Raw genomic sequence first — 22,880 nt, 5'->3', positions numbered from 1 at the left:
ACTAAAAGATATGATATATTATGACCCACAGTAAAAAAACAACAACAACAACATAGTAATTATAAACTTCAGTGTTTATTTTTGTGCAACATGGACTTACATTTTTAATTTGTGTGACTTTACCAAAGCATTTGATTTGTAAGCATATGTATTCCTTCAGTTGCGAGCCTGTGCGCTTTACCCTGACGTTTCAGGGTTATCCCCGGCATAAAAATCATAAATGGTAATGGTAAATGGTAATAATAAGAAGAATATTACAAATTGTCATGCAATTATTAATGTGAATGAATGGTACTCCACATCACATCATCATCATCACTATTGTACACCTACATGTGACGTGATTCGAAATTGAATGCTAATTCAAAAGACGTGCTGTAAAACAATGCATTGTGATAGGTCATTTCGGCTCCACGTCAGAGAAGTTTCTCTTCTTTGCCGTCTTCCGTGTGTCCATGGCGTAAAATGAGGGCGTGGGGGAAGCGGAGACTTGAATATACAGGGGCGTGTTATTCTAATGACGATCGTTTCCAGCCGCGGGATTTATCAAGGGCAGGTATTGCGTACACCTGGATTTCAAAGGTACGCACAGCTTCATAAATCAGGCGGTGAGAGGAGTGTAAGCATAATCTAACGCCAACATATACGCCTGTTTCTACGCAAGAATGATAAATGAGGGCCAATGAACCCACTTTTTTAATTCTGACACCAGGAATCAAATGGAAATCATTGACATGGTACAGCCACTCTTTATTGGTGAAAAACAGGCAAATAACACATTTTAGGCTCATAACGATGTAACTTTTGCTATTTTGTTTTTGCATTAGTTTCTTGCATTAGTTTGTCATAGACCCATGAATGAGGCGTCAAATCGTGCTGATTATTGGAAAGAGGTATGATATATCTTTTATAAGCGATCGGGCATACGATGTTCGCACGGCGGTCAAAAAATCCCATAGACTTAACATTGCAACGGATTTTGGCGAGTCATAGCTCTGAGCGAGGATTTTGTAGAAACATATGGGTTACCAAATTTGAAGAGCCTGGCAGGCTCTGTAAGAACACACCTCACAATGGGGTGTAAGTTGTACTCCTGGGGGGCAAGAGCTGCCCAAAGTTGCCCCATAGACATACTATGGTGAAGGGACGGCCCATGAAACAGGGATTGCACATACGTGTTTATCCTACTATGTAACTTGCATAGAAATTTTGTATTGAACATAACTCTGGATCACAGTGTCATAGAGACATGGGGGGTCTCTCAGGATCACAATGAAGCTATCAAGCCACACCCTAGCAACCATTTAGAGCACCCTAGCAACAAGTTCCATAGACTTCCACTGAAAGAGGTCAAAGGGATATCTTTGGATAGAAATGTCATAGAAACATGAGGGTGGGCTCATTTGACTCGGGGCCGTAAACAGCCAATCACAAATCACCTTCAACACTTCCTAGCCATGCCCTAGCAACCATTGTCGAGCACCCTAGCAACCCAAACCCAAAGAGGGATATCTTCAAATCCAAATGTCATAGAGGGATTGCAGTTGGTTTATATCATTCATACTGACAAGCAGCCTTTGGAGTATCATCATTGGCAGCTAAAAAGCCACTCCCTAGCAACCAAACAGTACCCTAGCAACCGTTTAGCAAGACCTATATCTCTGCACCAGAACATCGTAGAGACATGATGGTTAGCTCCTTTGACTAATGCTAGCAAACAGGTCTTTTGAGGACTACAGGACATTAGGACAGGAGGAGACTGCAGCTGAGGTCGGTCAGAAGTACAGCATCAACACCTTTGATCTGTGTATGAAGGCACTTTCACTTGTTTGGAAGTACAGGGAGAAGTACAAGCACCACCTAGTCCTCCCAGGGCAGTTCTCTACTGCCATGGACTACCTCAGCATGATCACTAACCATAAGTGCCATGGTTCAGGCTTGGTTGAGATCGTTCTTGAGGCTCAGCTGGTATATCTGTATGACTAAAAATGATGGAGTATTTTAAGTTAAATGCAAGTGATGTACTGGCGCCTGTATGTCATGCAGTAAGCGCGCTCTCCACACAAATTCTTAGATTTGCGCCTAATAATAGCACACATTTGTCTAGGTTAGCCTAACATTAGAGCGAGCGGACTTGTAAAGTGCTGCAACTTACATGTTTCAAGTGATAAGCCATATTTGAAGTCGTCAAATGATAGGCGAATGTTTGGATTTCCTGCCGTTTACAAGAACGTTAACGTTTGTCACAACCTGTGTCTAGTTTTTTTTTCTGCGACTAAACGACTATTTGGTCGATTTGGTCGACGATTTTGGTCGACTAAGTCTCTTCTAGTCGACTAACGGTTAGTCGACTATTAGTGGGCAGCCCTAATATATTTATATATACTGTATATATAGATGTTATTCGATCTGCGTCATCAATGTTTGCGGCGGCCATATTGTTGACATAGAAACCACGGCAACTGTCAGTCTGTCAATTGACAAGCGAGGCAGCGTCGGTATTATCCATGGTATTATCACTGTATTTTTTATTTTTAAACAGCGTGATGGTGTGTTGTGTAATACACGGCTGTTCTAACAACAGCAATAAGAACCCCGGAGTTAGTTTTTATGATTGTGATAAGTTACCGACTGTCAGAAAGCGTGAAGGGAAGGAGACAGAGTTGAGCCAGCGCAGGAGAGGCTAGGATAAATAGGCTAAACTTTCAGCCAACTCCCCATAGAAAAGTCTGTTCCCATCATTTTACCACAGGTTTCACACATAATCCGTGTGCAATGCGTGTGCGGTGTGTATACAGTACAGAAGCAGGACGCGCAATACTTTATATGCTGCGTTTGCAGTGCGTAACTGATCCGCGGCTGTACCACAAACACCCCGGTACTCACTATTTTTATTTTAACACATACTCACTATTTCAACAACGTAAGCCAATTATTCCATGCATTACTTCTATATAAGTTGCTCAAGCAAATGTTGGTAAAATATGTAACCATGTACTTATATTAAAATCGCAAACATTTTAAATGAAAACTTAAAATTGACAAAAACAACCGACTCTCATGCCTTTTCTTTTGCATTTACATTTTAATACAACAAATCTTGCATGTCACAAAGAATTTGTTTTTCCACCTCCACGAATGAGACGAGTGTCGTTCATTATGTTGCCTTGTTGAGGTGCATTGTAGTTTGTACGGATAGCCTACTGTATGAACGAGATCGTTATAAATATCCGGATAAGTTACGGCTGGCAAAGGTGGCAATAAGGACGGATCTTTACTTAAGCTTGATTGGTGTGGACCCACATCAAATAATAGCATTATCTTCTCTTGATACCGACGAGATGAAGCCAGGCTACTGCTCCCCTCAACTCAAATCTGCGCGCGGTTAGGGGCAGCAGGACAGATGTCATGTCAACAATATGGCCGCGGTTAGCTACTTCCGGTGTTTGCGAATAAGGTCAATATATATATATATATATATATTCAATGTACAGAATATTTAAGAAATGTTTCAGAACATATGCAGACCGTTAAATAATGTGTTACTGTGTCCTGTGGCCAGTTTGCATGGAAATGTGAAGAGCGATTCTGGTAAAGTACATTAGACTTATTTATGTCTAGAAAAAGAATAGAGGTCACAGGTACAGTACATTGAACCACCACCATCCTATCACTGCTCTTTAATAAACACAAGCTGTGCTGCTCCACACTAATCTAGTTAGGGTTTGTGCTTGTGCAATTGTGTTTTCTAATGTATTTTTTTCTGTCAGATTTGGATCCTTAATGATTTTTAAACGGACATTGGGAATTTGGATTTTCAATTGGGAAAATTGACAATTTAGAGGTTTGTTCTAACCAGTTGATTTGGACCATTGCTAGAGAGTGTAGTGAACACACCTGAAGTGGTCTAGAATGACACACACACAGACACATTCACACATGTGACATTGATAGTCCTGAGTCTGTCCGGAGAGAAAGTCCCCTCTTTATTTCTGTACCCCATCCCCCTCTTTCTTTTTGCCTCTTTTTTCTTTTCTTTTTTTCTTTTTTTCTGTGACAGTGCTGACAGCAGTTACTTGGGTCACAATGGGCGTTTGTAAGGCATACACTGTACTGTGAGGGTGTGTGTGTGTGTCTTGATGGACTTTCAATGACTTACTGAGAGGTTTGCAGTAATTGTGCTGGACGAGGCCTGGGAGCAGAGATCATGACTGTGCAAATCTGCTGTTTCTTTCTTCACTCTTTTCTTTTTCTCTCTCTATGGCTTCCTTTGTTGAATCACATTTCCCCTTTATTAAATTTTTTTTTTTTTACTGAGAGAGACGAGAGGAAACGAGAGATTGGGGGAACAGGGAAAGAGGTTTGTCTGGCAATAATCTGTAATCAGATGCCACAATTTAATATGTATCTGCACCACTCAATTAGTAAAGTGTTATATTAGTAAACTTTAGTTTGTGGCTACGTATAAACACCAGTGAATGTGTGCATGTGGGTCTTAAAATATATATTTTATATATATTTAAACAATGTATTTTAACAATGTTATTTATTTATTCATAAAAACATTTATTACCATCCAAAGGTTTTGTGTTTGTTTGTTTTTGAAAGAAGTAAGTCTGTTATGCTTACCAAGGCTGTTTATTTGATCAAAAATACAGTAAAACAGTATATTGTAAAATATAATCACAGTTTAAAATAACTGTTTTCTATTTTAATATAGCTTCAGTGTCACATGATCCTTCAGAAATCATTCTAATATGATGATTTGCTGCTCAAGAAACATTTCTTCTTATTATTAATGTTGAAACAGTACCATTTTATTTTTTTATGGAAGATTTTCAGGATTCTTTGATGTACTGCGTTTATTTGAAATATTTTTTGGAACAATCTTTACAATCACTTTTAATCAATTTAATGCAATATTCTGTATACCTTGGTCTACTGTCTCCAAGGAGTTCTATAATACCCGGAGAAGACTATCTGTTAGCATTCCTATTCATAGCAATGCTGTTGTTTGGCTATAGTGTAGGACACTGTGTACAGAAATCTGCCATCTTTGTTCCAGGATTTTTTTTTTAACCAATCACCTGAGCTGTAAATGCGTCTTGACTAACTTGCTTTCAAATACCTTTTTGCTACTAAGTACACAAGATGTCATATGTCAAATGAGTATCTGATATCTCAGTAGTAGTCACGATACAGTAGTCAAATAAATCTCTGCTGAGATTTGGAAGTGACAACGATTAGATACTTTGCTTTTCAATTAGGGTTGTGGGGGTTAAGAAGCCATCAGATTTGTAGGATCTTTTCAAACGTAATGCTGATTGGGAAATATCTGTAACCCCTGTAAGTCACTTAAACCCCTTGAATCACATTACTTAAACAAGGGTGCATTTCCCAAAGCCAACTATGGTTGCAAGTTCATGTTGTTATCTTAGCATGACATTAGCACCACACTGAGGACGTCGGAAATTACTGCATGTCACCGATAGCAATATATAGAGCAGGGAAATTTGAATAATAAATATTTGTAAAAAAAAAAAAAAAAAATCACAAACTCCCTCCCTCAGAGTCATACATTAGACCAGACGGTCAACTTTACTATTTTATTTCTAATTTACTCATTCCTAAATCTGCAGTTTGTCATATGTTTCCCCAACATAACGTGTGTCATAACAATAACTCTAAGCACATTATTTCCAAAATGTGTTGCTTTGTTTACAGAGTGGGAGTGACGATCACCTACGCAGCAAACCAGAACATCACATCTCAGATCAAGAGCACCAGACGTCTCGTCAGTACTAACATAAGAGACCTGAAATCTTTTGCCAACTACACACCAGCGGTAAGCCATTAACTCATGGAATGGTCAAAGTGGTCAAATTTGTGAACAAAGCTAAGAGTATTACACTGTTATTGTTAGGTGGAAAGCTAATCAGATTAGCTAAAAAAAATAGAAATCTGCTGATTCTGTTGGTGCAGATTCTATGTGGGTCTGATCAGAAGCACAGCGACAAACACAGACATATTTTCAAACACCAAGTCTAAGTCTGTTTGTCTTTATTTTTTTCCCTTTTTTCTTTTGTAGCAAATAGATTACCTGGCTGCACAGTACACAACAGCCAAGAACAGAGTATTATCAGACTTAGACAGTAAGTATTCTCTCTTTCTCCCTCTGTCGTGTGACTCGTGTCTCAATGTGAACATACACTCTAACGGTGAAAATTTTGGAGTTGGTAAGATTTTTTTTTTAAACATTTTTTCAAAGAAGTCTCTTATGCTCACCCAGGCTGCATTTATTTGATCAACAATACAGTAAAAAGAGTAATTTTGTGACATTTTATTACAATTCAAAATAACTGTTCTCTATTTTAATATATTTAAAATGTAATTTCCTCCTGTGAAGCAGCCATTACTCCAGTTATGATCCTTCAGAAATCCTTCTAAAATGCTGATGTTCGCTTAGTGTTCAAGACACATTTCTTATTTTTATCAGTGTTGACAGTTGTGCTGCTTAATATTTTTGTGGAATCCATGATACAGTACATCATTTATTTCAGGATTCTTTGATGAATAACAGAATTTATTTGAAATAGAAATCTTTTGCAACATTGTTAATGTCCCTTTCTATCAATTTAATGTGCCCTTGCTGAATAAAACTGTTCATTTCTTTTCTAATCTTACTGACCCCAAACTCTTTAACTGTAGCGTACTTTATGCTGGAGCTGCGTTTAATAATTTTGAAATGTATTATCAATGTGGTTTATCAGATATTGGGACTCTGCTGGGTGGACAGATTCATAATCAGCTGGAGAGAGAAGTAGTACCTGCTTTAGACAACGCTCTTCGCATGACATCAGGTGCAAAAACAAACATACAGTACATACAGTACAGTACACCGAGGGGCCGAATTCACTAAACTGGACTGACATTTTAACGTGGCATTTCAATGCAAAACCATGAGTCTTATTCACTAACCATTCACTATCCAGTTTAACCACTGTAAGTGTTAAATACATTGAAGTGTCTGTCGGAAAGTAGTGTGTGCAAATAAATGACATTTGCAATTCACATTCTCTTTTATTCTCTTCCCTTGTGAATTCAAGATCAATTACAAGAATTTTCAATTCAAGGCTGAATAAAAAAAGGATAATTGTAAGATTGTCATATTGTGAGATATAAGGTCACATTGTAAGATTTAAAGTCATAATGAAGTAAAGTAAATTGCGACTTTTCAAGTAAAACCTCAGTCGTCAGATATAAAGTCAGAATTACTAGAAAGAAAGTCGAACTTAATTCAAAGGTAAGGCAGGAATGTATTTCCATATATTTAATAATTAATTTGAAATAATTAATTACTTACAATAATTGATTTGTAATTATAAATTGTAACTGAGCTTAATCAGTGCTTACTCTTCCATGGGGTTTTATAGTTTAGTCTGATAAAAAGAAAAATCAAACTCAACTGACTAAATGCGATACCCTAAATGTTCACCTACACACCTTTTTCTTTCCTGCTCACACATGTGCACATTGTAGAAGTTCTGTGTATTTAAACAAGCTGAACAAGACTTGAGATTCAGGATTAAAATCTCTTTTGCAAGAGTGACCTGGTCCAGAGGACACCAAATGACAAACAGAAATGTTCAGCCAAAACAAATTTCAAGACTTTTTGATGTTGTTAGTAACTTGCTCAAGACACTCACACTGATACTATTCTTATTAATTTCTTCCTTTCTGTTTCTGTTGCTTGTGATTTTGGATAAAAGTTAAAGTGGAAGGTGCTATTAAAGGTAAAAGTCAGAGGTTTCACCCACGTGTTTTGTGAACAGAGATTGTGGTTGTTGTTGTTCGTTCTGTTGTTGTTTTAAGTATTGTAGATATAAGCAGTCCTGTGTTTTTTTATGCAATACTGCAATATCTTTCGTTTCATCAAATTTATGAAATGAGAACCTAAATAGCTGCAGAAAAATCTGAATAGAGACACAAATTTATATGAGAAAATGGCATATACATAAAAGTGTTTTGGTTGTTCTGTGATCAGTTGTGTATTTGCAATAGTGTTATCCCTTCCAATGGTTCATGTATTTATTTTTCTTCATGTGAGCGTGTTATAATGAAAGTGCTCTGTGTGTTTACAGCCATGCGGGAGGCCAAAGAGTCATTAGAGAGTGTGACCACATCACTGGAGACCCTACAGGAAGGGACTGGCAGACTCCAGAACTCTCTTCAATCTGAACGTGCGTCTCTCTCAAACACACTCAACGACCAGGCCTGCTCTAATGGAGACGTAACACACACCTGCAGCACCATCCGCGGAACACTCAGCCAGCTCGCTCTCAGCGCAAACTTTATTGGGGTAACACTCACACACACAGCCCACATATACATGTGATGAAATACGTACCTTTTAAGTTTTCTATCTTAAAATTCTGTTCTTTTATCCCAGTTTATGTGCACGGACAACAAAAAGTAAACCATTTGTAGGAAATCAATGATTCTTTAGGTGAAATGTCCTCTGAGTGGCACTAAAAGCGAGTTTTATTTAGTTCTGTGCAGATGAGGCTTCTGACTCTATAACTGAACTTTACATTTAGTAATTTGTAAAATTAATATATAATCATGTTTTTCCCATGAGACTTGGTAAAGACTGTATCAGTGTATCAATTTGCTTAGTTTAGACAGGACATATTGAGTGCTCATCCATTCACCATGAAATCAAAATAGACAATTCTAATATTTTATGGAATATTGCAGTATTTATTATAAATGAGTTATACATTATTCTTAAAAAAACAAAAACAAAAAAACATATGCTCTTGTCAAGTCCCATTCTTTTTTTTCTTTTTTTTTTGGGTTCAAGAAGCCATTTAACTTAATCATAATAAAAGGAAAGAAAAAATGGTTGCAATTTCTGGTTCATCCTGTTTTTAAAGGGCTGGTAAAATGCCATTTTCACAAGATGTAAAATTAATCTCTGATGTCCCCAGAGTGTGTGTGTGAAGTTTTAGCACAAAATATCCCACAGTTATTTTTATATAGCATGTTAAAGTCACTTTTTGAGGGTTTGCAAAAACGCACCGTTTTGTGCCTGGCCCTTTAAATGCAAATGAGCTGCTGCAGAGGGCGGGGTTTCAAGAGCTCATGTGTGTTAGCAGCTGCGATTACCTCACGCAGACACACTAAAATAACAGAAACTGTTCTGCCCTTAATGTTAAAACGGAGTCTGACAAAGATGGAAAGACTCAAGAAGGAGTGACAACATGTAGAATCCAACAGGACGTCTCTGAATAGTTAAGTGATGAATTTATGTTGCTGATTTGGAGTTAACTATCTTCAATTAGAATATTCTGTCATGGTAATCTATAAATCGCTCGTATAGGAACTGTTGTGAGATGCACACAGAGTGAATTTCTATTGCATGTGAAAAGATGGATGCTAAAGTTTGAGCTGACTCACAAATGTACTCTTATACAACAACTTTTCTCTTCTCAACATGGATTTTAGGGTTGGTGATGTAACCCAGGAGGAATGTCGTGTAGTCCCTACCAGCCTGGTGTAGTCCTTTTCTTTAAAAGCAAATATCTTCCTTTGCTTTGAACTTTGAGCGTTGTAACTTTGCAGATGTTGTTTATGCTAAAACAGCAACATTTCAGACTAATTAAAGTTAGAAAAGTGAAATCATACTTAACCACCCCTTTAAAAGCCAGTAAAATGTAGTTACTTCACAGCCATGATCCATGATTAGGTATTTGCTAGTCATTTACAGGTGGTATTAATGGAAGGGGGCATTGTATTTGATTGGAAAAAAATCTGTGTAGTGCAGGATGAGTCATCAGTATTTTTGTTCCATCTTCCTGGAAGAGACGGACTGTAAATAAAGCATATAATATAGATGGTTTAAAACTACACTGTAAAAAAAAAATTAACCTACGAAATTTACGGTAAAAAAAACCCGGCAGCTGTAGTTTGTCAGTATTTTATCGTAAAAAATACAGTAGCAACCTTTCGCTACTAAAAATACTAAAAAAGTACTAAAAATCTGCTTTATGTTTGTATGGAGCTAAATGGGGTCTTTAGGAACATCGCACAATATGTTGGTGTGTGTGGTTTATTTGTGACTCCTGTGTGACATCCAACAGTTGCCTGAGGTTGAGGCGCCTTTGGCCAATCTGGACGCTGTGCTTGAAACAGACCTCAGCAATATTGTACAGAAGGTCAGATGGGTCTACCTCTATCATGCACCCACTAATTACCCCGTAATGTATTGTGACAGTTTTCTCACCACCTTTTTCTTTTTGTTTATCTCTTTCAGGGCTACTCTTCTTTTAACGATACACCAAGGATGGTCAGGGAACAGACGAAAGGAATTGTGTCAGGTGAGGGCATTCTCTTTATTAATCTATCTATCTAGCTTTGTACCAAAACCTCGCTGCCTATACATAGGGAGTGTTGCCTATGATGCCTCAATGCGGTGCCTTCATATAGGAAACTCATTAGGTTTTTCAACAGAGCATCTCTCTGTACTCAACATGTTAACTTTATTTGTTCTCTGAAACTAAAGAAATCACCAAAAAAACTAAATTTTATTTTGTTCTCGTATCTGTTCCTATGCATTCGGAAACCGGTCTGTCTTTTAAAAAATGAAGCTCTACCCAGTAAGTGTGCCTCAAGTACTGTGTCCCTTCAACATTAATCCACGAGATGTTTTAGTGCTAGAGATGTTAGTTATTTCATGGAAATACTGGGAAAAAAATATGTTTCTGCCTTGTTTCACTTATTTATCACATCTCCATATTCCCAAACACATATTCACTTCATCTTTCTGTCTCTCTCTCTGTTAAAGAAGTGAAAGGGCTGCTGGATAAGTCGTGTGGAGAGATAATTGGTTTCACAAAGATGTTCCCATTAGAACCGGCACTTGAGAACTTCACAAAGTTCCTGACGGAGAGCCAGAAGAACATTGAGGCTTACTACCCCCAGATCGACCAGCTGGACTTCTACAGGTACTTCTGTAGAGATTACTAATATGAAACTTATGCTACACACATATTCAGTTGCCACTCCTTTTCTGAGATGTTTTTTAGGGAGTGACAACCACATGATGCAACCGAATTCAGTCATAGAAAATTCAAGTAGTAAATTCAAATTCAATTTACATTAAATGCAAATAGTGTGTGCTGAACCAAACTGAACCAGTTATTAATGACATATTTTAAAAGTTCCAAATATTTAATTTATACACTACCACTCATTTGAGGTCTGTAAGATTTTTTTTTAAATGTTTTTGAAAGAAATCTCTTATGCTCACCCAGGGTGCATTTATTTCACCAAAAACAGTAAAAAAAAATGAAAATGTAAAAATACTGTGGAATATTATTACAATTTATAAATATATCTACTGTCAGTTTTGATAATTTTACAGGTTTTTTTTTAACAATCGCTACTTTTTGAGAACTCTTCACACACTGATTATTTCAATTTCATTACTATTTATACAAAGGGGACAGCATTGGAATAATTTTGTACACTAATGTAAATATGGACTATGTTACTGTAACGGGTTGTCTGTGTCTGTTTTTCGGTGGGTTTTGCACATGGTTGAGTCTGTTGCCATAGTTATTCACTTGATTGCCTTAGTTGGATCACCTGTGAGTCCACTTGTGTATTTACAGTTTTTTTTTTTATAGTCGCTATGACACATTTATCAATACTAAGGTCACTTTTTCAAAACTCTTCACACAGTTCTCTTAACCAACTTTTAACTTGGCACAGCAGTTTATTTCACATTCAAAATGCACTAAAACTACCAAAACATTTCATACATGTCCCAAATCAAGTCATTCTTCCATAACACTAACAAAGTTAGTTAGTTTTTCTCCCAACAAACACACTTTGTCACAATGACATAAAAAACACGAACAACAGTCAGCATTATACAATGATTTATTTTTTATAGTTTCTTTAGAAAACAAGAATGGCACTCTCTACTGCTTATAATTCATTGCAGTATATGTTCAATAGTCCATGTTTACATAACAGTATAAAATTATTCCTAAGTTTTCCCCTTTTGTAGAGATGGTAATCAAATTTAAAGATTAACGTAAGTGTTCAGCTACATATAATTGTTTTGATAGTATTTCTTTTTTTTTTATTCGTAATATATATTTCAATATCGTATTACTATAGAAATGTAGCAAATTGCTGTCTTATTCACTTTTGTATTATGTTAGGTTGTGAACTTAAGTTTAACAGTTTGAAAAGAGTATGTAAGCATGTGTAAATTGGCCTATATAAGAGTTTTGGCTGTGTTGTGTCTAAGTGAGAAATGGATTCATGTAATTTAAAGGATGTAGTCATTGAATTCATTTTGTGCCAAAGCAATGATAAATCATCCACAATTTAGCCCACATAGACTGCTTTTATGATCACTGTGTGAAGAGTTTTGAAAAAATGACCAAAGTATTGAGAAATGTTTCCTAGTATTTGTAAAAAAAAAAATATAAGCCCTGTGTTTTGTTAAGTTCATTTTTCTGTTCTCGTCGCATCTCTACCGGTTGTTCTGTTCATGTTTTTCTAGTCAAAGTTTCTTGAGTATTTTGTTTTGTGCTTATAGTTAATAAATCTACAACTGCCAGCGATTAGATCCAGATCTTTATTTTCTGTGTGCTTGCAACCGTGCGTGACAGTAACATATAGAAATATAGCTGCAAGCAGCAACACGGGGCCAAGCCCTGCAAGGCACCGCAATTAGAACAATTACAGCAAAGTTCAAAGGCTTGGCACCGCAATTAGAACAAGTACAGCAAAGTTCAAAGGCTTGGCACCGCAAGCAGAACAAGTACTGCAAACTGCAAGTACAGCAAGCTGCAAGTACAGCAAGCACAGCAAGTACAGCAAGCACAGCAAACACAGCAAGTACAGCAAGTACAGCAAGTACAACAAGTACAGCAAGTACAGCAAGCACAGCAAGTACAGCAAGTACTGCAAGTACAGCAGCGCATCAAGCATTTAAGCACCAATAGCAGTGCAGAGCCGCAAGAACAAAAACAGCACAAATTGAATATACATGTAAATGAAGCACAGCTAGCATTTAAGCACCAACAGCAGAGCAGAGCCGGAAGGAATTGAAATGACAACTTTATACACAATTTTAAAGTCGTCCCACATGGGACTCGAACCCACGACCAGAATGGTTCGGGATTCGAGATGCATGGTTTAGCTGATTGCGCCACTCAGAGGACGTGAATTTCAAAACAGCAGAGGAGAGGGTTCAGTGTGAGAATGAGTTCACAAAAAAGTTCCATGACATGTTAACCAGATTAGCATGCTAAGCTAGCTTAATGCTAATTTAGCTTATGACGTGGTACATCCAATCCTGGCAAAATAGATATCATCGGATTCGACATGATGCAAGGAATCGATAGACACCAATTTTATGATTTTGTGACAAACTGTTCACAAGTTACAGCCTCTGAACCAATGTTGGGTCGACCTTGTTAAATTTGCGACATCATAACTTTTTTTTTTCCAGTATAGCAAAAAAATCGGGAACAGTACTTCTGTGCGGCTCGGTCCGAAGATCATTTGAGCAAATTTTGGACAATTTTGGACAAATTTTGAAGGAGAAGTAGCGAAAAAACTGTTTTACATTTGCTCCAATATGGCGGCCAGTCACATTGTTGGAAAATAGCATATGAGATATCGTTGAAATCGGCATAAGCCAAGGAATATATTGACATAAAGAAATCAAATTTCAAGCAATGATAGCAAAAGTTATAAGCGTTTTTTCAAAAAACAATGATATCTCTGGAACACTAGGTGGCGCTGTGATCAAACTTCTCAGGTACCTCCGGGCCATGCTAATGGTGATCCATACCAAATTTGGTGAAGAAATTTCAAATAGTTTAAAAGATATTGCAAATTATGACAAAATTCAAAATGGCGGACACGGGGTACATCCCATCATGGCAAAATCGATATCCACGGATTCGGCATGATGCAAGGAATCCATAGATACCACAATTATGATTTTCTGACAAAGTGTTCAAAAGTTATTGGCCAAAATAGCATTTTTCCATATCTCATGACCCGTAGGTGGCGCTGTTCCTGACTTTGGCAGGGTCCCTCAGATCATGCTTCCGATTAAGCGTACCAATTTTCGTATCGATTGATCAAACTTTGGCCGAGATACAGCCTCTTAGCCAATTTTGGGTGGACCTCGTTAAGTTTGCGAAAGTACAACTTTTTTTTTCCAGTATAACAAAAAAATCGGGAACAGTACTTTTATGCGGCTCAGTCCGAAGATCATTTGAGCACATGGTTGGAGAAAATTGGACAAAATTTGAAGGAGGAGTAGCGAAATAACTGAATACTGTACATTTCAAAATGGCCACTACTGTAATGGGCGGGGTCTTAATGTAAGGTATTGGTTGTGATCAGCATGATGAGTGGAATCAGGTGTACTAAGTTTCATGTCTCTAGATCAAAGGGTTCAAAAGTTATAACCATTTCAATGTTGAATTTTTGAACTGGTGGTGGCGCTATAGAGTTGGTCCTAGAGGGTCAAAAATTGGTCCAATTACTATTCATTAGCATCACTACAAGTGTGCCAAATTTCATCATTTTCCTACTTACGGTTCATAGGGCTGCCATAGACTCCCATTCACGGAATAATAATAATAAGAAAACCAACAGATACAATAGGTGCCTCTGCACCTTCGGTGCTTGGCCCCTAAATACGTAACGTGATTTGGTAGTTTTAGTGCATTTTGAATGTGAAATAAACGGCTGTGCCAAGATGAAATTTGATTAGGTCACTTTTTCAAAACTCTTCACACAGTTCTCCTAAGTATTGAGAAATGTGTCATAGCAATTGCAAAAAACTGTAATGCATTCTTGCATTAAAAAATTAGGCCTGATTTTTTTTTTTTTTTTTTTACAAAAATCTTGCAGTCACAGTGTACACTCTCACTTTCACTCAATATCTCTTTATCTCTGTCTTTGTGTCTCTAGATGGATAGGGTGTGTAGTGATCTGCTGTATGGTCGTGCTGGTTCTGGCCTTTAATTTCCTGGGTTTGCTGTGTGGATCATGTGGCTATGATAAAAATGCCACACCCACCGCACGTGGATGTCTGTCCAACACTGGAGGAAACCTGCTGATGGCGTGAGTTACCATGGAAACACCAAAACAACATATACCATAATACTTAAATACATAAAGCTCAGCCTGGCAAAATTGGCCCATTGGCCTCTGTCCATCATGGCCTCCTAATCGTCCCCATATATACTGATTGGCTTCATCACTCTGTCTCCTCTCCACCAATAAGCTGGTGTGTGTTCTGGCGCAATATGGCTGCCGTCGCATCATGCAGGTGGATGCTGCACATTGGTGGTGGTTGAGGAGATTTCCCCTTCCATAATAAAGCGCTTTGAGTACCTAGAAAAGCGCTATATAAATGTAACAAATTATTATTATTATTATTACTTATCTACACAACACCTTCCCACAAAGTGCATATCAAATTATATTTGATTATACTTAAAAGTTAGATACTAACTTCTCTTTTTCACTTTTTTGGCTCTGTTGTTGAGCAGCTCTGTAGGCTTCAGCTTCATCTTCTCTTGGGTGCTCATGGGAGTTGTAGTCACCACATTTGTTGTTGGAGGAAACATAGAGAAGCTTGTGTGTGAGCCGCTGGCTAACAGACAGATTTTTAAGGTACTGGCACAATACTCTATGATTAACAAAAATTGAACAATTTATATTAAGTGTCTTTAACTACTATGTAGTAACATTTAAATTGATCATCTATTATGTTTACATTGTCCCTTACCTTACCCATATCTCACCTCAGTAGCAGCAACATGAACACAATAAGTACATTGTACCTAACGTTTTTTAATGTAAGTACATAGTAGTAAAAAGACACCAAATAAAAAGTGTGACCCAATTTGATTTCCAGTTTAATAATAGATAATAGCTTATAATGTAGATGTAGAAAAACCTACCTGTGGCAAATGTACACGCAACACAGTTGCACCAGTTCAGATCTCAGCTTGTGCTTCTTTCCGATCCTGTCCCCCTCTCTCTCTCTCTCACTTCTCTTCCTGTCCACTCTTCACTATACTATATAAAAAAAAGGCAAAAATAAATCTTTACGGAAAAAAAACCCACTTTATTTTAAGGTGTCCTTATTACAGTACAGTATACAATTAAGTACTGAGTAATATTAATTGACAACATGTACTTACTATAGGGTTAGGTTTAGTTGCATGTACATAATTTAACAATTTTACTATAGTAAGCACATGTAACAGGCTTACCAAGGAAACTGTGGTTACACGTGTTACAGTGTAATTATACAAATAAGTACTGAGTAATATTAATTAACAACATGTACTTACTATATGGTTAGGGTTTGGTTTAGGGTTAGTTGCTTATAGTTGTGCATACTTTACTGTTATTAATATAGTAAGTAAGTATACATATAAGATGTAACAGAGAAACTGTAAAATAAAGTCTTACCGACACGGTGAAATAAAGTGGTGCCAAAATATCAAATTTTGTTACTCATGACAGTTTGTACGCCTTTAATATTAAATGAAAAGTTCTTCTTTGGTGGTCTACAGAATAAGGAAAGTCATACAAGTTTGCAACAACACAAATCTAACATGAAACTGAAGATAGAATTATCATCTTAAATGTACTGATTAGCATATGGAAAATTGACTCCTTTGAATTTAATTAGGATTTTTTATTGCTGTGCAGATTATTGACACACCATACATGGTCCATCCTGCCAAAAAGAACGTCCTTCCTGGCATGCTGTTTCAAGATCCAAACATTGACCTTACTATCGGCAGCATGTACAGGTAAGTGAGCGAAGATCAATGCTAAAGATCAATGAGAAGTAGTTATTTTAAATCTTTAGCTCACCCAAAACTGAAGATGCTGTCATAATTAACCTTGTGTCCTTCCAAACCCATAAGACTTTCGTTCATCTTTTAACTATATTATATATATATATATTTCAAAGATATTTTTAATTAAATCTGAGAGATTTCTGTATCTCTAGTGAAAGTCTTTGACCCTTTAAAAAGTTAATAAAAACATTGTAAAAGTAAAGAATCAAAATCAAAAAGAGACAAAATCACTTTATATGATGAGGGATCAACATCGCTCAGGTTTTATTAAAAAATATCTTTATATGTGTTTCGAAGATGAGTTTGGAACGAGTTTTTGGGTGAACTATATCTGTAATTGACACTAGAGTCTGTTTTCTCTTTGAGAAGATTGATTTACTGTGTTGATTTACTTCTCTTTTTTTCTTTTTCTCTTGCTCATAGAGATTGTTATGAGAATAATGGTTTATATTCAGCACTACAACTGGAGACCAAGTTCAACTTCAACAAGTTTCTCAATGCCACAGTGGTGTGTGAAAAAACAAAAAGCATTTCACATGTTTTTGTGTATATCTACTGTACATACTGAGCATGGCACCAGTACCCTAACCACGTGTTTGTGATTTCTTAACAGTATAACCTGGAAATGGCCAAGCTGTTTAATAGTGTGAATGTGGATCTCCAGGGAATGCTTCTTCTGGAACAGGAGGGCAAAGATAACCTCATCGACTTCGCCAACACAGGCATTGGAGAAATCGACTATCAGGCTTATCTGACTGAGGTAACCCTCACACTCTCAGACACTTACAGGCACAACGGTAGAACACACTTTAAGGATGATTTCATTGACAGGTGAATAAAGGAGTGACGGTTGTGGATCTTTTGTCCTACGCAAATGAACTTGAAGCTCAAGCAGACCAACTGGTGAGTCAAATACAAATTAATCACTTTCAACCGGTAAAAAATGCCAGCCACTTAGTGTCTTATTTTATAACATGTGAAGATATTAGCAGTTCAGTAGGTCAGATATTATTTACTTTATGTTTCAAAGTGAGTCATGTCAGTTAACACTGAGTGGTCAGTCTCTGGAACATTTTGAAACTTTATATGGCAATCTCCCCTCCAGTGTAGAGGGACACAGGCACTGCATTCATGAGGTGAAAACACACAGCTACATGATGTGTGTGGAGCTGCAGTGTGTGCGTGTGCTTATGAGAATATGACTGAGGGCCTTTTACAGCACTTGGGCATAAAATGTTAGTTTGAGAAGTGAGCTAATTCGTAATAGATATTGTTTATAGTTAACAAATAAGTCAAACTCTACCTGTAGTATTGCAAGTATATGCATTTTACAGTAGAATGATATTTCTGCATGAGTTTAAAGCAAAACTCAAAACCTATCATTTTTCTTTGGCTTATAATTGTAGCTGATTTGTGCTGTGTCTGGTCTGTCTTGTGTTCTGTCCTGTAATTTATGTTGTACATGGTGTTTAATTCTGATGATGTCCGACATAGTGTACAGCACCTTGGTCAACAATTGTTGTTTTTAGTGGTGCTATATAAATAAAGTTGATTTGATTTTTTATTTGATTTTACCCTTGTCCCAGACACAGTCGTTAAATCTTAAAATATAAATATTCATCATAAAATATTACAATTTTAAATCTATAATCTAAACAAAGAGTGAAATAAGCATAAACCATATTTATTGAATGAAAATTATTTATACCGATTTTCACAAGTTACAAGTCTCGCCCACAATAACTAAATAAAATTGAATTTAATATTTAAATGTATTATTAAATTCAATTTCGTATAAATAAAATGCTAGTTCTGAAATTAGCCTTAGTAAGTTTATTGTGTTTTACATTTTATTCCAAACAGTTCATTTACAACACAAAATGATGTTGAAGATGTGGTGAAAATGTTTGTTTATTATAAACTAGTGAAAGTGTTTTTTCTTGTTGTTGTTTTTTAAAGTGTTTTGGGGTGGGACAATTCTATACATTTTCAATGTATCTCTCTCCCACTTTCTTTCTTAGCGACGTGGTGCTCTTGAGAATGCGCTCAAGGGTCATGCCAGCAGTATCAGACAGATCCACAAAGATCAAGTGGTGCCAATGGAGCAGGCTATGGTAAAACACACACACACACACACACACACACAAACTGAATTTTAAAATTTCCAAAAAGCATAATTTTATGTGATTTATAAGCTGTTTTCTAGTATTGTAAGTACGAATAACAATTTGTCCCCATGATGTAAGGAATACCTGAACTACGCCCACCCACCCACCCACCACACACACACACACACACACACACACACACACACACACACACACACACACGTTAATTAATAAATAAAATTATATAACCCACACTCTAACACTAACAGAGCATTGTTACAATAATTATTTTATTATTATTATTATTTTATACCTTTTTACATATGAGGACATCCTCAAAAGGAGGTTTTGTCAGATTTAGCTCACTTATGATTGCAAATTTGTCCCCAAAATATTGATAAGTACTTAAGGTATACAAACAAACACACAAACTGGTATGGTTTAAGGGAAACAAAAGCTTCACAGAAAACTTTTGTCATTTTTTGAATTAGAATAAAAAATGTTTGAAGCCATTTGGTTTATGAGGACACAGAAAGAATCTAAGTATTCTAAGTTTTATTCTTTATTCTATTTTTTCAAATGGAACCAAAGAAATTTGTGAAAGCAAGGGTAAGCCAACAGCTGGTATCATGTGACGTGACTAAACAAAAATAGATGTACTTTGTAAAAAATGTGTTTCAGTAATGTGACCTTAGTAGTTCAGAAGTGTTTTGTAAATGTTTGTGTTTGCAAGTCTGTTTAAGTGTCTTCTTTTTAAGCATTGTGTTTGTACTGTGTGATTTGTCAGCAATTTTTCCTGTGAAATTGTATCGCAATGACTAAAGAATTAAATTCATAAGAAAACGCTGGAGCATGACTTACTAAAAAGATTTAATAGAATAAGAATCATAGGAGAAACCAGTGACTCATGGAGGGGTTGACCAGATTGTAAGAGATTTATATAGTATTTATTTATATATTTATTTAAGTAGAATGTATGTGATTTTTTCTTGTAGGGCACTCTAAGTCAAAGCATCAAACTGCTTCAGAAAACCTCCAGAGAACTACCCGTAAGTCCATTAAATACACACAGTTTTATGTACATCTTTCTATAAAATAAATGCCTCTTGCTTTTAATATAGGTAATGAAATGACATTTATACATGGTTAGGAGTGGATAATGTGTCCAAATAGATTTTAGGGACTCTGTATAATTATTATGTGAATAATTATGTAATATTTCTCACTGTTTTTCCCTCTAGATTAAAGTGACAAATGTCCTGAATGCCATCGAGGCAGCAGAGTATCTCATCTCCAACAATGTCTCTCATGTGGTCAAACAGGTACAAATACGTGTTTCATTTTTTAAAAATGATTAATTTACTAATTGTAAATTTTGATCCATAGATACATACTGCATGTATCTTAATTATTACATGTTTTCCAGTAAAAATAAAAATCTAAACATCATTAAAACAAGATACATTTACTTGAGAAGCCAATTGTATAAGACATTGAGATTTCTTTTTAGAGACAATATCTTGAATTGGGTTATTTTTGGGACGAAATACTAATGAAGAAAAAAGAATATATTTTTAATAGCTCAGTTTTCAAATGCTCTGTTACAGTATGTATATATTTTTTAACAATTTTTGTATTGTTAAAAATGTCACAGGAGACTGAAAAATTCATTAAGAACATTGTGGGATACTTTTCACAATATACGGTGTGGGCCAAGCACTCAGTGAGTATAAGACAAAGTCCAGCATTTTCCTTAAGAGCACCACTTTGTCATGTTACACTGCAACTAAATCAGTTATATACTAATGTGTGTCACTGTATGTGCAGCTGGAAATGGAGGTTGCCCAGTGCAAGCCCATCAGCAACATTGTGGACTCGCTAGAGATTGTAGCCTGCAGCTTCATTGTTGACTCAGTGGTAAGATATACAAAACCGTTTTAAAACATATAGCACATGCAAGAACCCACACATCGTGAGACATACTGGATATACCCGTGAATATGTGCAGAATATGCATCAATGTGCCCCAACACACACACACACACACACACATACACAGAGCAGAACAAGATTGTCACTGTTCACACTCTGAGCCCCCAAATGCAGCGGAAGGGAGATGTTATTGCAGTGTGTGTGTGTGTGTGTGTGTGTGTGTGTGTGTGTGTGTGTGTGTGTGTGTGTGTGTGTGTGTGTGTGTGAACAAATCTATGAACTTACAGAAATATACAATCCTAAGGCAAACACACACACACTCACAATAACAGAGCCATGTAATCGGGGACTTCCCAGGCTCTGATTTCTGCTGTTAAATTAAAGGGATTGCCATTTACTCTCTCAATTTGCTCCAAACCCATATGACTTTCTTTAAAAAATAAATAAAATAAAAACACAAGGAGATGTTAGACAGGGAGTTCACATTGCTCTTTTTGATACTTGGAATATATCACATTAGTCATATGGACTGCTTCTATGGTGCTTTGTCACGTATGGAGCTTGACAGACACTGTCTGCGATATCAGAATTCTAAAGGCCAATTCACACCACACAGACAAACAGGTTTGTTGTGTTTTGTCGGATCAGTGTGTTACCCCTGTCACCGTCTGTTGCCGTTGGTGGGGGTTTGTTTTCACCCGACTGAATGTTCAATCAGCATTTGTCGTGAGTGTTGGGGCAATGTGAACATGACAGTTATTTTTCATAAAATTCTAAATCCAACGGACAACTTGTTTGTTGCCGTTTGCCAGTGCGTTGTGAATTGGCCTTGAAATATGTACAGTATTGACATTTATGTGGTATCACTTTACAATAAAGTTCCATTTGTTAGCATTAGTTAACTACATTAGTTAAACATGAACTAAAGATACTTCTAAAGCACTTATTAATCTTAGTTAATGTTAATTTCAATGTTAATGTTAATGTTGGTTATTTTTTAACCAACATTAACAAAGATAGATAAATACTGTAACAAATTCATTGCTCATTGTTAAGCGGGGGCACACTTAACTACTGTAAGGCCGATTATGAATGTAATGTGATACTTACGACTGATCGTGTCCAAACGCGCCGATTCAGAAACAGTTGCGTTCAGTCGGTGTTCACAGTCTGTGTTTAAAATCTGCTTCAGTCGATGGAAACAGTCTGAAAGTGTTCAGTTCAGTCTTAGAATGTTTCAGCTAGTCATTAAGTGTGTCATTAGATATGTATGCATTAACTAACTTTAATGAATGTGACCTTATGGTAAGTTGTTGGGATTTATGTTGTACAATGTTGTTGTTGTTTACTACTATACTCAGAACATCCCTGCAGACTGGGTCAATCCATTTAACAGAGAGATTTATCACACCTCCACAACAAGATGAGCATTAGATGAGGATAGAAAAAGCACTGATTATGTAAACAGTCCTTTTAATATTTTTGAAAGAAGTTCCTTATTCTCACCAAGGCTGCTTTATTTGATTAAGCATACAGTAAAAACAGTAATATTGTGAAATATTATTACAATTTAAAAAGACTGTTTTCTATTTTAATACATTTTAAAATGTAACTTATTTGTGTGATGACAAAGCTGAATTTTCATCCTAATATGCTTTTTTTGTGCTCAATATTTTTGTCGAAACTGTGACTTTTCGTCATTATTTGATGAATAGAAAGTTTAAAAGAACAGCATTAATTTAAAATAGAAATCTTTTGTAATGTCTCTACTGTCACTTCTGATCAATTTAATGCATCCTTGACGAATATTTCTTTTAAAAAAATCTTACTGACCTCAGACTTTTGAATGAACTAGTGTATGTACGGTCGTCACATATTCCTTTTTCATATTTTAAATTAAAACATATGAGGA

General features: G+C 36.3%; 1 protein-coding gene across 7 annotated transcripts in view; it reads left to right on the top strand.

Annotated features, from left to right (window-relative positions):
- The window catches only part of prom1b (prominin 1 b), a 67,002-nt gene that overhangs the window by 38,325 nt on the left and 5,797 nt on the right, over nt 1–22,880 (top strand). For 3 of the 7 annotated variants that reach the window (XM_056256943.1, XM_056256939.1, XM_056256942.1), the window contains exons 5-24: nt 5,725–5,845; nt 6,089–6,152; nt 6,771–6,860; nt 7,770–7,793; nt 8,142–8,359; nt 10,143–10,217; nt 10,316–10,379; nt 10,847–11,006; nt 15,016–15,168; nt 15,600–15,723; nt 16,774–16,877; nt 17,352–17,436; nt 17,542–17,688; nt 17,760–17,831; nt 18,950–19,042; nt 19,628–19,645; nt 20,032–20,085; nt 20,278–20,358; nt 20,691–20,759; nt 20,864–20,953. In XM_056256943.1, the coding sequence (XP_056112918.1) occupies nt 5,725–5,845; nt 6,089–6,152; nt 6,771–6,860; nt 7,770–7,793; nt 8,142–8,359; nt 10,143–10,217; nt 10,316–10,379; nt 10,847–11,006; nt 15,016–15,168; nt 15,600–15,723; nt 16,774–16,877; nt 17,352–17,436; nt 17,542–17,688; nt 17,760–17,831; nt 18,950–19,042; nt 19,628–19,645; nt 20,032–20,085; nt 20,278–20,358; nt 20,691–20,759; nt 20,864–20,953 (1,906 nt within the window). The remainder of the gene's footprint in view (nt 1–5,724; nt 5,846–6,088; nt 6,153–6,770; nt 6,861–7,769; nt 7,794–8,141; nt 8,360–10,142; nt 10,218–10,315; nt 10,380–10,846; nt 11,007–15,015; nt 15,169–15,599; nt 15,724–16,773; nt 16,878–17,351; nt 17,437–17,541; nt 17,689–17,759; nt 17,832–18,949; nt 19,043–19,627; nt 19,646–20,031; nt 20,086–20,277; nt 20,359–20,690; nt 20,760–20,863; nt 20,954–22,880) is intronic. The other 4 variants (XM_056256941.1, XM_056256945.1, XM_056256940.1 and 1 more) reach the window with 3 other exon arrangements.

Source organism: Rhinichthys klamathensis, unplaced genomic scaffold (assembly GCF_029890125.1).
Source record: "Rhinichthys klamathensis goyatoka isolate OS25496 unplaced genomic scaffold, OSU_Roscu_1.1 h1tg000133l_1, whole genome shotgun sequence".
Lineage (NCBI taxonomy): Eukaryota > Metazoa > Chordata > Actinopteri > Cypriniformes > Leuciscidae > Rhinichthys > Rhinichthys klamathensis.
The sequence above is the reverse complement of the archived record's forward strand: the minus strand, read 5'-3'. Positions and strand labels throughout refer to the sequence as shown.